The sequence below is a fragment of the Rhinopithecus bieti genome, unplaced genomic scaffold, assembly GCF_001698545.2.
Source record: "Rhinopithecus bieti isolate Rb0 unplaced genomic scaffold, ASM169854v2 scaffold_35538, whole genome shotgun sequence".
Lineage (NCBI taxonomy): Eukaryota > Metazoa > Chordata > Mammalia > Primates > Cercopithecidae > Rhinopithecus > Rhinopithecus bieti.
The window spans coordinates 818,409-830,938 of NW_016815913.1; the positions used below are offsets into that span (position 1 = coordinate 818,409).

General features: G+C 37.9%; 1 protein-coding gene across 1 annotated transcript in view; it reads right to left on the reverse strand.

Annotated features, from left to right (window-relative positions):
• Nucleotides 1–12,530, reverse strand: part of LOC108516582 (uncharacterized) — a 119,798-nt gene that overhangs the window by 9,753 nt on the left and 97,515 nt on the right. Inside the window, 3 exon segments of the mRNA XM_017854132.1 lie at nt 867–979; nt 1,070–1,123; nt 9,057–9,271. Of these exon segments, the coding sequence (XP_017709621.1) occupies nt 867–979; nt 1,070–1,123; nt 9,057–9,271 (382 nt within the window).

Sequence of the window (12,530 nt, forward strand, 5' to 3'; positions counted from 1 at the left end):
TCACATCGTTACCTTTTCTGGTGATGAGCACATGTAAGATCTATCCTCTTAGCAAATTTCAAGTAGACAATACAGCATTGTTAACTATAGTCACACAGTGGTATATCAGACCCCCAGAATTTGTTCATCTTACATAAACAAAACCTTGTACCCCTGACCAACAACAGTCCCAATTTAACATCATCTTAATTTTAAAAGATTTCGTATTTAGTATCCCAGGCCTAGAAAGACCAAAAATAGTCACTGACCAATAATGATTCCAGTAGAATTTAATTTCCGTAATTGGAGTCTGTCCTTTCACAAGCCAAATGAAAGCTAATTTAATTAGTTTAAGTGTTTAGATACTGGTGATATGCATAATGTAATAGGCAAAGAGTTTAGAAATGTGAGGTCTAATTGAAGCATTGACATTAATCCTCTGCATCTAAAATCTAAAACAGAAAGGGCAACCACCCTATTAACTTTAAGAAGTAAAATAATTTATATGCAAGTGTTTTGCAAAGTAGAAAGTACAATACAATTGTAGGTTAGTGCCCCTGGCTTTTAGATAATCACACAATGACACAGCACAGTTAATTCCATTTTAATGAGTAAGAAATTATGGTAGCTAGGCTACCAAAAAAGAAAAAAAAAAAATAGTGACACAATGCTGCTACCAACCCCCCTGCCCAAAACCCTGTGCCTACCGCAGCACTGTATTTGCCCTTGGGCAACACGTTCTAAACCTCTGAAGATGTAGTTTTTTTCTTTCCAGGTAAAGAATATGTATTTCTCCCTTTATTTATGATTGTTTTTGTCAGAATACTAAGCATAGTTTTCAAAGATTTTAATTCAAATTTTCAAACCTTTGGAAATTTTTTACTCACCTGTGTTTGAGAGACATGTTTTCCAGTATTTTACCACATTACTCATTTTTTCCATTGTCAGTGGTTCAGTTAAAGCAATATCAGTTCCATGCCCTGAAATACAACCTAAGAATCTTTACATTAAATACTGACCTTATAGTTTCTATTTAGAGAAAAAACAAATACTGTATTTAGCAGGTACGTACATAACACGTTAGTTAAACACTCTCTATCAGGGGATTATAAAACACAGTGAATTGTATTTTTCTTTGCCAAATCTGGAGAGAGGAAAATGTTAAAAATGAAGCAAACAGAGCAAAAAGTGAGAGATATCAAGATTGCTATAGAGAGAGAACTACCAGTTGTTTTCTTCATTTCTTATAGAAAAAATTAATTATGGACATTTATAAAGTAGATCATCATCAGTGAGAAAGAGAGTCACTTTTTCTTAAAAACAAAAAAAAAATGCCTAAACCTTATCCAAATTTTTTATCAAATCAGCAGTTTACAAGAAGTTTGTGGAAAAAAAGAAACATTTTAAAGAACATCATGGGAATGAAATAACAGATGACTCCTTTTAAATATACATATAATTAAAGAACAAGACAAAAAAAGAGGAAAGGGAAAGTTGAATCCTGATTTGTATAAACTCACAGTTTTTAAAAAAATCATAAGATAAGCAGGGAAATTTGAATGCTGATGGGATATTTGACAATACTAAGAAGTGATTATTAATTTTCAGGTATAATACGAGTTTTGTGGTTATTCTCTGAGTCCTCACCGTAGAGAGGTACCAATTAAAGTATTTATGGATGAAATAAAACGGTATTTTAGATTTGCCTTAAAATAATCCACTGGTGGGCAGGGGTGGGAACGTAGGGAGAAGCATGATGAGCCAGATGTGAGTAACTGCTGAGGCTACATCATGAGTGTATTATTATACTCTCTCCCCTTTTATTTCTTGAAATTTTCTTAAAGTGGCATTATAGTTCACTAAACTCAGTACAGTAAGTCTGGAATTCAGTAACTGGATGGATACCGAGCCTTGGTATTAGCCAAAATGAAATGATTTTCAGGGAGAATGTGACTGTGAAAGAGACTTCAAAGAGAACAGTTTAAAACTACCTAAGAAAAGCAAACTATTCTCAAATACTTCAAAACATCATTTATTAGCATGTGGTTATATATGGTTGTTATTTATTCACTAAAATGAGAACTGGGAGCACCCTCACTGTATAACATTGTTAGCTTATCTTACATATGCATTTGGAAGTAAGTATACATTCTATATTTCAAATTGCATTATATATTAATACCATTTCTATATCTGAGTCATGTATATTGAGAACCTCTTATGTACCAGCTCTGTGCTAGGCTCTGGGGGATATCATGGTAAACAGACAGACAAGGCTCCTGCTCTCACACAGCTGGTGGTCTTGGGGTGGAAAGACATTAAACAAATCACTAGAGATAATTTTATGGCTGAAAATGTGTCCAATGCCAGGAAGGAAAAACCAAAGGGGACAATAGGAGTCCACGCCTGGGCACAACCTGCCTCAGCAGCCTCGGGAGAGGCTTCCAGGCCGACAACCCTCAGTGCTGGCTAGACACAGAAAAGGCTGGGGAGAGGGGGAGGGCAGAAAGCAGATGTGCAGCACAGAACATTCTGGGCAAAAGGCACAGCATATGCAGGAGCCCTGGGATGGTTGAGAACAAGGCGAGTTTGAGAAGGTACAAGATGTCCAGGAGAGCTCTGGCACAGGGCATCTGAGAAAGAAAAGCATACGTGGAGACCAAAGAGTGAGGGAGGGCTGGGCTCTGCTCGCAGAAGGCCTGTTAGGCCACCGGAAAGGTTTGGTATTGAAGAAAAATGGGCAACGGAAAGCTATGAAGCTCAGCAGCAACCAACACGATTATACTTGCATTTTAGAAAGACCACTCTGCCTATGATGGGATGCACTGATGGGGTGACACAGGTGGACTGGAGAGACCCTAGGACAGTGATCCAGGCAAGAGCTGATGGTAAGGAAAGCGGGCATACCTGTGAACCTTTGGTAACGGTAAATATTTCAGAGTATTTACTAAATTAATTACTTCAGACTAGCAGGATTATTAAGAAAATGTGACACGCCATTGAGGTCTATTCGGACTTGATTCTGTGCTATGAATTCTGGGGAGTTTAGGCTGAGAGAGAAGAAAGGAAAGAATATACGATTTCTATGAGGAAATGAGAAACTCAGGCAGAAATATTATCATCAAAATAGGCATATGCAGGAGGGAGGATAGAGTTTGCCTGGCCAACCAAATGTGGAGGTTAAGAAAGGCACTTCCTACACTGGTGTAGGTGGCGTGGTGACACAGAGGGAATATGGGGATCAGAATGATGCCTGCCAGGATGTCAGCATTTCATATATATATAAAAATAAATATATGCATTTTAGAAAGAAAGAGAGAAAGAAAGAGATAAATAGATAGATTTATTTTTTGAGACAGGGTCTTGCTTTGTCACTCAGGTGGGAGTGCAGTGGCATGGTCAAGGCTCACTGCAGCCTCACCCTCCCAAGCTCAAGCGATCCTGTACCTCAGCCTCCCAGGTAGCTGGGATTACAGGTGTGTGCCATTACACTTGGCTGGTTTTTTTTGTATTTTTAGTAGAGATGGGTTCTCACTATGTTGCCCAGGCTGGTCTCAAACTCCTGGCCTCAAGAAATCTTCCAGCTTCAGCCTCCCAAGTACTGAGATTACAGGCAAGAGCCACTGTGTCTAGCCTCATATATATATTTTTAAGTGATGAGAAAGTGTGGATTATAATGGAGATATGGACAACAGAATGAGGAAAGAGAGGTGAAAGTGAATAATGGACTGAGCAGATGGGACCACTGAAACAAAATTATCGGGTAGTTTAAATGTGGAAATAAAAAATATTGCATAGAGGATTCAAAAAAGTAAATTATCCTAAGTTAAATACAGTTAAATGATTTTTAAAAAACAGGTTGTTTGCTTTTAGAAATCTTCCTATGTCCATTTTGAAAACCTAGTATTTCAAAATTTGAAAATTGATTTTACTGACACAAAAATATGTAAGATATGGCTATATGGATTTATATGCCCTGATGACTTTCAAATTTCAAGCTTTACATCAGACAAAGGTGGGATTCTTGGACTTTTGTTATTAGCACGGAATCAATTACCAAACACACACTCCCCTAGCTGTACAGGGACTCCTGCAACCAGTAAGAGTTCCCAGAATCCAATACTCTGGTCTTAAGCTCAGCTGCTCATTCACATTGCCTACAAATCAATAAGCTAAAAGAGTTTCTAGTTTCTAGGATCAACCAGAAAATGTTCTCTTTTTTTATGAATGAATATTCCTTGAAACAAAACTAAGCAATGCAAAAACAAACCAAAATAAAAATCACTTTTATCCACACCAACTGATACTACTTCCTCTTCTATATACCAAAATCAAATTGTAGGCTCTGAGACCTTCTCAATTAATGTTTCTTTTGTTTTGCAATTTATTTGGGGACAATTCATTTTCCCTCATGTTTCACGATTATGCTGTTTAAGTGTCATGATGTTTCCTGAGGCTACACCTCACTTTTGAGATTGGATACTGATATTCTCGGTTCCATTCCTATGCCTGCTTGCAGTGCCCTCTAGAACTGCAGTCAGCATCAGCTCAACCTGCAACAGTAACCACCCGCTGTCTTGCCCCCATCCCTGGATCTGTCTCTGGTAGCTGAAAAAACAAAGATCATATACAAGGGTTTTGAGCTGAGTTGTTCACTCTGCTGATCAAAGGGTCTCAGGAAAGCCCTGGCCTCTGAAATCTATCATCTAAGAGGGCCAAAGAGGTGTTATAACTATGAAACCTGCGGAAATTTCTACCTTTACTTCTCTTAGAGCCATAAGGATTTCCAGGGACAAAAGCCAGTATCATCTTTGGGTTGTGGTTTTCTTGAGTACAGTTACCCATTATTCTGTCCGTGGGCTACATGCAGCCAAACTAATCTGGTATGACCTACATGGGACTTGTAACAAATATTGTTCTCTGTTAATTACTTAATTAAGCTCTGATAGTTTATTTGGGCTAACAGTAAAGAGTGGTGTGCCCTGTTCCCACTCGGCTCTCCCACAGAGTTCCTGCTGCAACGTTCACCATGTGACATGGTGCTAGAAGTTATAAAGACCTAGAGTTGTCCTCAGTTCCTACTCACTTCCTCCACCAATTTGTAGGAAAAAGGTTTTAGTAAAGCTACTTAGGTGTTTTGCTGTTACTGTGTTTATTGTTGAATATTCAGAGGAGTAGGTCATGCAAACTACCTAGTAAGATTTAATGAGTTACATGGTCAAGTCAAAGATGTCTTGGAGACATAAAAGGACAACTTGTTAGATCGCTGTGGCTCACAAGATTGAGTTTTCTTAGTGATCAGTTAGCTGGTCAGACAATTAAAGCTACACGGGGAAGAAATGAAATCAGATTCAAACTTGATTTGTTGACGGAGCAGATGGAGCCACATCCTGCATTCCTTTTCTGTTGCTAAACTGCTCTGAGCTCATGAGAATCACGGAATTTTAACTGCAGAACCATTTCATGGAGAAGAAAACTACGACTCCCCATATACTGATGAGTTTAAAACATATTTAAACTTTCTGTACTTGTCTTTGGAAGATAAGTATCAGGATGTGTCTGAATTATCAAGTATCTGCCCTTTGAGTATGGCTCAATTTTGAGAACTTATCTAAGCCAAGAGTGAAATATCCCTGGAATTCTGGAGCTAAGCATATGAATCCTAAGATGATCTTAAAGTATGTTACCACTGGGTAGTGTCTGAGTTCATCTGCTCAATAAAAACACACTCTTTCAATACATTCTTGAGATGAAAACAAATTAGGCAGTACTACCAGGAATGTTAACCTACAAGTGAGATGTGCCATAAGTCTTGAGTCTGTAAAGTACTGATATTTTATGAATGATTAAAGTCAATGAATGATTAGCACCAAGCTTAAAACATAGTTTTGTAAGATTAAATTTAAGAATCTTTTAAGGAAGCTGCTTTCATTTTATTCTAAAATAAATATAATATTATAGCTAACAGGCTAAACTTCATCCTTATTTTCAATAAAAATCCATATGTCTTACAGATATATAGATTTGTGATCCTGTGCTCTAATACTGAACACATATATGGCCACTATCATTCTATCATCAATTCTTCATTCATTGACAGGAGACATAAAGCACCCAGAGAAACAAGAGTAAGGTAAGTAGATGTACATTTTCCTAGACCTACATAGCTTTTGAGATATTACAAGAGGACAACAAAGATCTAAAGAGAAAAATTTAAAATACAACAGAAGAAAAGTAGAGCCAGGCTTTTCATTCTGGTTTAGTCATTAAATATTAGCCCAAACTCAAAAGATGTAGTGCTTTAGGATAGATGAAGGTTTAACCTCCTTACAAATGGGGCAGTACGTGCACAGGGCTCATTACCACAAGAAAAACTATAGGTTGAAAACTGGAAACATCCTCTACAGGGGTTTAAACAATTCAACAAATCATAAACTCATAACGATTCTGAAGGCAGGAAAGGGAACTTCAGAGACATTCATAGCCTCTGAGGACAGCACCACGAAAGCAAAGCTTACACAGACAAAACAAACAAACAAACAACTCTGTCCCTTTACAGAGAGGAGCAAAAAAGCAAGGAGGCACTGCCTGCCTAGGATGGCACTTCTCCCACTCATCCATACAGTCATTCACTAGAACTACAGCAAGGTAGATAACACCTGCTGGTAGTCAAGACCTTCACGGGTGTTGGGAGCAGTGCAACAGGAGACAAACAAGGAATACAAATCCAGGTGTATTCCACAAATTATTTGTTTTCTTTCAAACCAATGATTTCTTTTAAGGCAAAATAACAGAACTACCATTTGCATAACTATACACTTAATACCTTAATCTACTTTCTTTTCTCCGCTAAGAAATCTTAAGCTATGTTACTCAGGGCAATAAAAGCTGCTGAGGTGAGTATCAGACAAGAAATTCTCTCCTCTAACCTTCTAGGTTTTAATATCTGCAACTAAACATAAAGCTGGTTCTTAAACAGAACTTCATTCTTATCTTGTTCAAAAGGCAGCTCTGATAGGAAGCAAATGCAAAGCTTTACTCCATTCTGAGAGGCATAGCTAGGGTCCTAGTCTTGGAAAGAAGAGAGAGACCAGCCATATTGAATTGTCCGGGGCTCTTTCAAAACCATATCTATGTTTGTACAACCAGCTGGGCACATACTGAACCTCAGAGATGAAAAAGAGGTGGTTTCAATACAAAAGTCAATTAATGACAGACTTCTAGAAAGAAAATGAAGGGAAGAGTAGAGTTCTGATCTAGTTTTGTAAAACTAGTCTGAGTTTTGTAAAAATGAGCCATGTGGTCTTAGGCAAGTCACTTCAGGCTCAGTTTTCTCATCTGTCAAGTAGGGACAATAAAAATCCTGCTCCACCTGCCTCATGTAGCTGCATAAAAAATTTTAAATATGATATAAATGAGATATTATGATGAGTCCACAGCCAAGGGAAACTCTATTTTTTTAAGGTTTGTAATAAAAGAAGCATATTCTCAGAAGGAGGATAGTATACCACAGGTTTTAGAAGTGGAATTCACTTTGATGTAGATAGTTTGCCTGGTGTGACTAGAGTTCACATACCTCATAGAAAGCCAAAAGAAATGCAGACCAGTTGTTCTAAGAAACCCCAAGAGTAGTATCTGTCTGTCTGTCTCTCAAATAAGTAACTCGATGGCTTGGGCTTCTCATTTCAACCTTTCTTTTCCCTTAACATAATTTGCTTGCCCCTTTATTCAAGGATCAAAATATTGTCTCTGAATTTTTTAGCCAAAAAGAAGAGGCCTGTCTTGTAATTCTGACAAGCTCTCATATGTTCCAATGTAACTGACAATTCCACTTTATCTATTAAGTATTTCATGGAAGGAGAACAAATTTGTTCTGATCTAACCCTATTTAAATACATCTTAAGTGGCAGGGAAGAATCTAACTCTCCCACCACTGGACTCCAATTTTCTAGAGCGAAAGTGGGTTAAAAAGAAGCAGAACTTGACCAGGCGCGGTGGCTCACCCCTGTAATCCCAGCACTTTGGGAGGCCAAGGCAGACAGATCATGAGGTCAGGAGTTTGAGACCAGCCTAACCAACATGGTAAAACCCCATCTCTACTAAAAATACAAAAATTAGCCAGGCATGGTGGCACGTGCCTGTCATCTCAGTTACTCAGGAGGCTGAGGCAGGAGAATTGCTTGAACCCAGGAAGTGGAGGTTGCAGTGAGCCGAGATGGCGCCACTGTACTCCAGCCTGGGCAACAGAGTGAGACTCCATCTCAAAAAAAAGAAAAGAAAAGAAAAGAAAAGAAGCAGAACTTATATGGAACTGCAAGACGAAACAAGAACACTGGAGGTGGTGGTTTCTGGACCCAGTGAATCCCGAAGGCTCCGTGGCTCCAGGGGACACCTCAGTCCCCAGCTAACAGGACACAGAGCTAAGAGTGCTCACTTCCTTTAGTGTCTGCCACTACAATTAATGAACCCTGAAAAGATGCACCATTTTAATGATACAGTTATTAAAAAGGAGTATGTGTGGGAATAACGTAAGCATTGCATACTAAATAAATTTTTATGACAAACTGATTCTTACATTCTAATCCATACCTATTTTCAAGTTAAAATAATTCTTATAATGAAATACCACAAACTGGGAATAAAAACAAAATGTACATAGAATCTCCTACGAAAATATCCCTCATTTTTTTTTAGAAATAGCATCTCACTCTGCTGTCCAGGTTACAGTGCCATGACATGATCATAGCTCATTGCAGCCTCAAACTCCTGAGCAATCCTCCCACCTCAGTCCTCCGAGTAACTGGAACTATAGGTGCACACCATCAGGCCCGGCTAATTTTTAAAATTTTTTGTAGAGACAGAGGTCTCACTATGTTGCCCAGGCAGGTCTTGAACTCCTGGGTTAAAGCAATCATCCCATATCGGCCTCTCAAAGTGCCAGGATTACAGGCATGAGCCACGCCCTGGCCCCTCAATTTAAAAAGTAAAATAGAAATATATCTTTTTAGGATTTTTTAAAAAATGAGATTTTAAAAAAATGATTCTAAAGATACAGCATCAAGGCTTTTGAAGTTTACCTAATTAACTTGATGGCTTCCAGCTCCTCAGCACTTAGTGAAGAAGGCATCTTCAAGAAAACCATGTTGAATGTGCAATCATCCAAAAGCGCTACTGCCTCCTTCATGTCACTGATGGTGATGGTGACTTCTGCTATGTTTGCAAACAGTTTCTGTACAGTATCAGCCAGGTAGCCCACAGTGACATCTCCAACTAATAAGACGTCTATTTTTGCCTGAAAGAGAAGGAAGCAGAAGTGTCACATAATTATTACCTAGGCATAGTGAAAATGTCATGTATGAGAGGATAAGATAAAAAAAGCTCACAAATAACACAACGATTGACTCCATATCTAGTCTGACTGGCTAGATGGTCAACTGTAAGCAGCTCAAGGACAGGAACTATTAATTTCACATCTTCAGTACCTAGAGTAGTGAATAGATCTGAAGGTCATGCTGTTTTTAAACATTTTGCCTACCAATGCTATTTTACTTCAGTTTTTCTGCAAATTTCTCTCTCATCCTATTAAATGATAGAGTTCTTATGACTCAGTTTCCCAAAAGTCTTTCCTGCTGGAAAATCTATTTATTGCTGAAAGGATCAAAGTCATAACTCTCCCACGTGATTTATTTCGGTGAAACACACATTTCAGGGAACAGAGAAAGATTTAAATTCCTAAATCATAAGAAACACTGAAATAGTCCTTTCGATTGAATGTATGTGCTATTCAAACCTCAATATTAGGAACCAAAAAGACTATTTGCATTTGGAGATATTTTCAAGTATATTCAATTAGGAAAAAGAGCATTCCCTTCCTCACCTTTTATTTCTCTATGTTTTACTCTCTACAGCTAATGAACGCAACCCACCGAAAATGCCAAAGAATGGGGATGCTTAATTTAATGGAAATAGAAGACAATTGGAAATACCAGGCCATAGACATCTGTATGAGAAAACAGATTTGGGAGGTGATTAGAGTTGAAGCTAAAAGAGTGAAGGGGCTGGAAATACTTGTACAAAGAGAAAGGCAGCTTGGCAAAGAAGCAACTCCACAGGGCAGGGTGCTGGTGTAAGTGGCCACCGTGGGGCTTCCTTCTCTTTTCAGCCTGGTTTCCTGAGGGCTTCAGGAAAGAACAGGTGAGGTGCAAGAAACTAGGCAAGAGTAAAGTAAGCAAAGCTCTGGCACTTCTACCTGCTCACCTAATTTTCTTCCTTCTTTTTGTAAAAAAGTTAATCTTCCTTTACCATCTCTCATATCCTAATTCAATCCCTTCTCCGGAAGCAATTGCTGTCAAGAGTTTGGTGTCTATCCTTCCAGACAATTTTTGTGTCAAACATATAAGTACAATACACACATATGTAGCTTTTCATAAATGGGCTGTTACCATTTTTTGAAGTGAGTTGCTTTTTACATGTAACAATATAGTTCAACAATTCCTCAAAAATTCTGATTCACTGGGAACATTCTCATTTTCCAGGTGGTTATAGACTTATTCTCATAAAAATATGTTTTCTATTATTTGTTGGGATCGGGGTGAATGTGCTCATCTGTCATCTTGATCCAGTCTTCCTTATTTTCGATGATGACAATTGATTGAGACATTCTCCCAGTGTTGGGTTTTGATGTTATTATGGTGCCATGACGAATACATTTATAAATACATCTTTGTGCAAATAAGCATATATCCTAGAATCAAAACTAGAAAATCAGAAAGTAAATTTTCACTTGTTTTGCATACTCCAAAGGATACAAAAATTTATATCCCCATAAGCAGTACATATGAGTACTCATTTCTCCAAACCCTTAATAAGACTGATTATTCTCAACCTTTAAAAAATTTTTGTCAATATTGTGAGCAAAAAATCTTATCCTTTTTATAGGCATTTTTTGAATGCATAGAGTATCTTTTCATTTTAGTGACAATTTGCATTTTATTATCACATATTTATTAAGCATACCCATTTACTCCCTTTGTTCACCTATTTGTGGTTTGTATTTTTCTTATTGTTTTGTGGGAGTTTATAAAGTCTGGATATTAGTCAACTACTTTTTTTTCCAGTCTGTCACTCTGCCTTTAATTCTTTTCTTTCTTTTTTTTTTTTGAGAAGGAATCTTACTCTGTCGCCCAGGCTGGAGTGCAGTGGCACGATCTCGGTTCACTGTAACCTCTGCCTCCCGGGTTCAAGCAATTCTCCTGCCTCAGCCTCCTGAGTTGCTGGGATTACAGGTGCCCACCACCACGCCTGGCTAAGTTGTGCATTTTTAGTAGAGATGATGTTTCACCATATTGGCCAGGCTGGTCTCGAACTCCTGACCTCAGGTGATCCACCCACCCCGGCCTCCCAAAGTGCTGGGATTACAGGCATGAGCCACCGTGCCCAGCCCTTTAATTCTGATTATAAGGTCTTTTCTCACTAATAAGTATTTAATATTTAGTAACAAATCTACTGTTTCCTTTATGGCTTTAGTGAATTTTATCTTGTTTTCAAAGCCATCTCTGTTTATGTTAAAAAATGCTTTGGTAGAGTATTCTAATACTGTTACGGGTTTATTTTTGCATTTAGCTTTTTATCCCAGCTGGAGTTTATTTGGTCATTAATATGAGGTAGGTACCTGCTTTCAGTTTTCTTTTTTAAATGCAGAACTAATTGACCCAACAGGATTACTGAACAGACTAACCTTCTTTCAGTGTTTTCATGAGTGAAGTTTTCACAATGCCAGGTAGGGGTGTGTGTGTGTGTGTGTGTGTGTGTGTGTGTTTCTGGACTTCATTCTGATCCAATGATCTATTTGCCTATTCCTGGTTAATACCACACTGCTTAATTACTAGCTCTTTATAGTGTGTTTTGATATTTGATAGAGCATGTTTCCCTCCTTGTTATTTTTCAATTCGGTTATTATATACTTTCCAACAATTTCTCCTCCAACAGAAATTGGCATCAGTTTGTCAAGGAACCTTGTTAAAGTTTTAATTATGGTTGCCTCTATTTTAACAGTTAATTAGAAAATATGCGATATTAAATTACCATATTTAGGAAGTATATATCTTAGAGAATTTGGGTCTTCCATTATGTTCTTCAGTTTTATGGACTTTCATATTGATTTTGCATGTGTCCTAGTATGTATTCCCAGATATGTCTTACGTATTCCCAGATATTTCAACATTTGGAGGTCACTGTGAAGGGGATCTCTTTTCTTACTCACTACATTTTTGATTGATTACAGTTGACATATAGAAGTGCTATTGATTTCTGTATAAGGAACTTGCTTCAAGTAATGCACTTTATAGTACTCTTTGTTCAGTTCCAATATATTTCCATTGATTCTTCTCAATTTCCTAGGTAGGCAATCTACCGCCTTCAAAAAATGACACTTTTGTCTGTTTCCAGAACGTATGCCTTTTATTTGACTTTAAAGCATTAGCTAGAACATCCAAAACAAGGGTGAGTAACAGGAGTGATAGTAGGTGTTCCTGTCTTGTTCCTGACTTTAG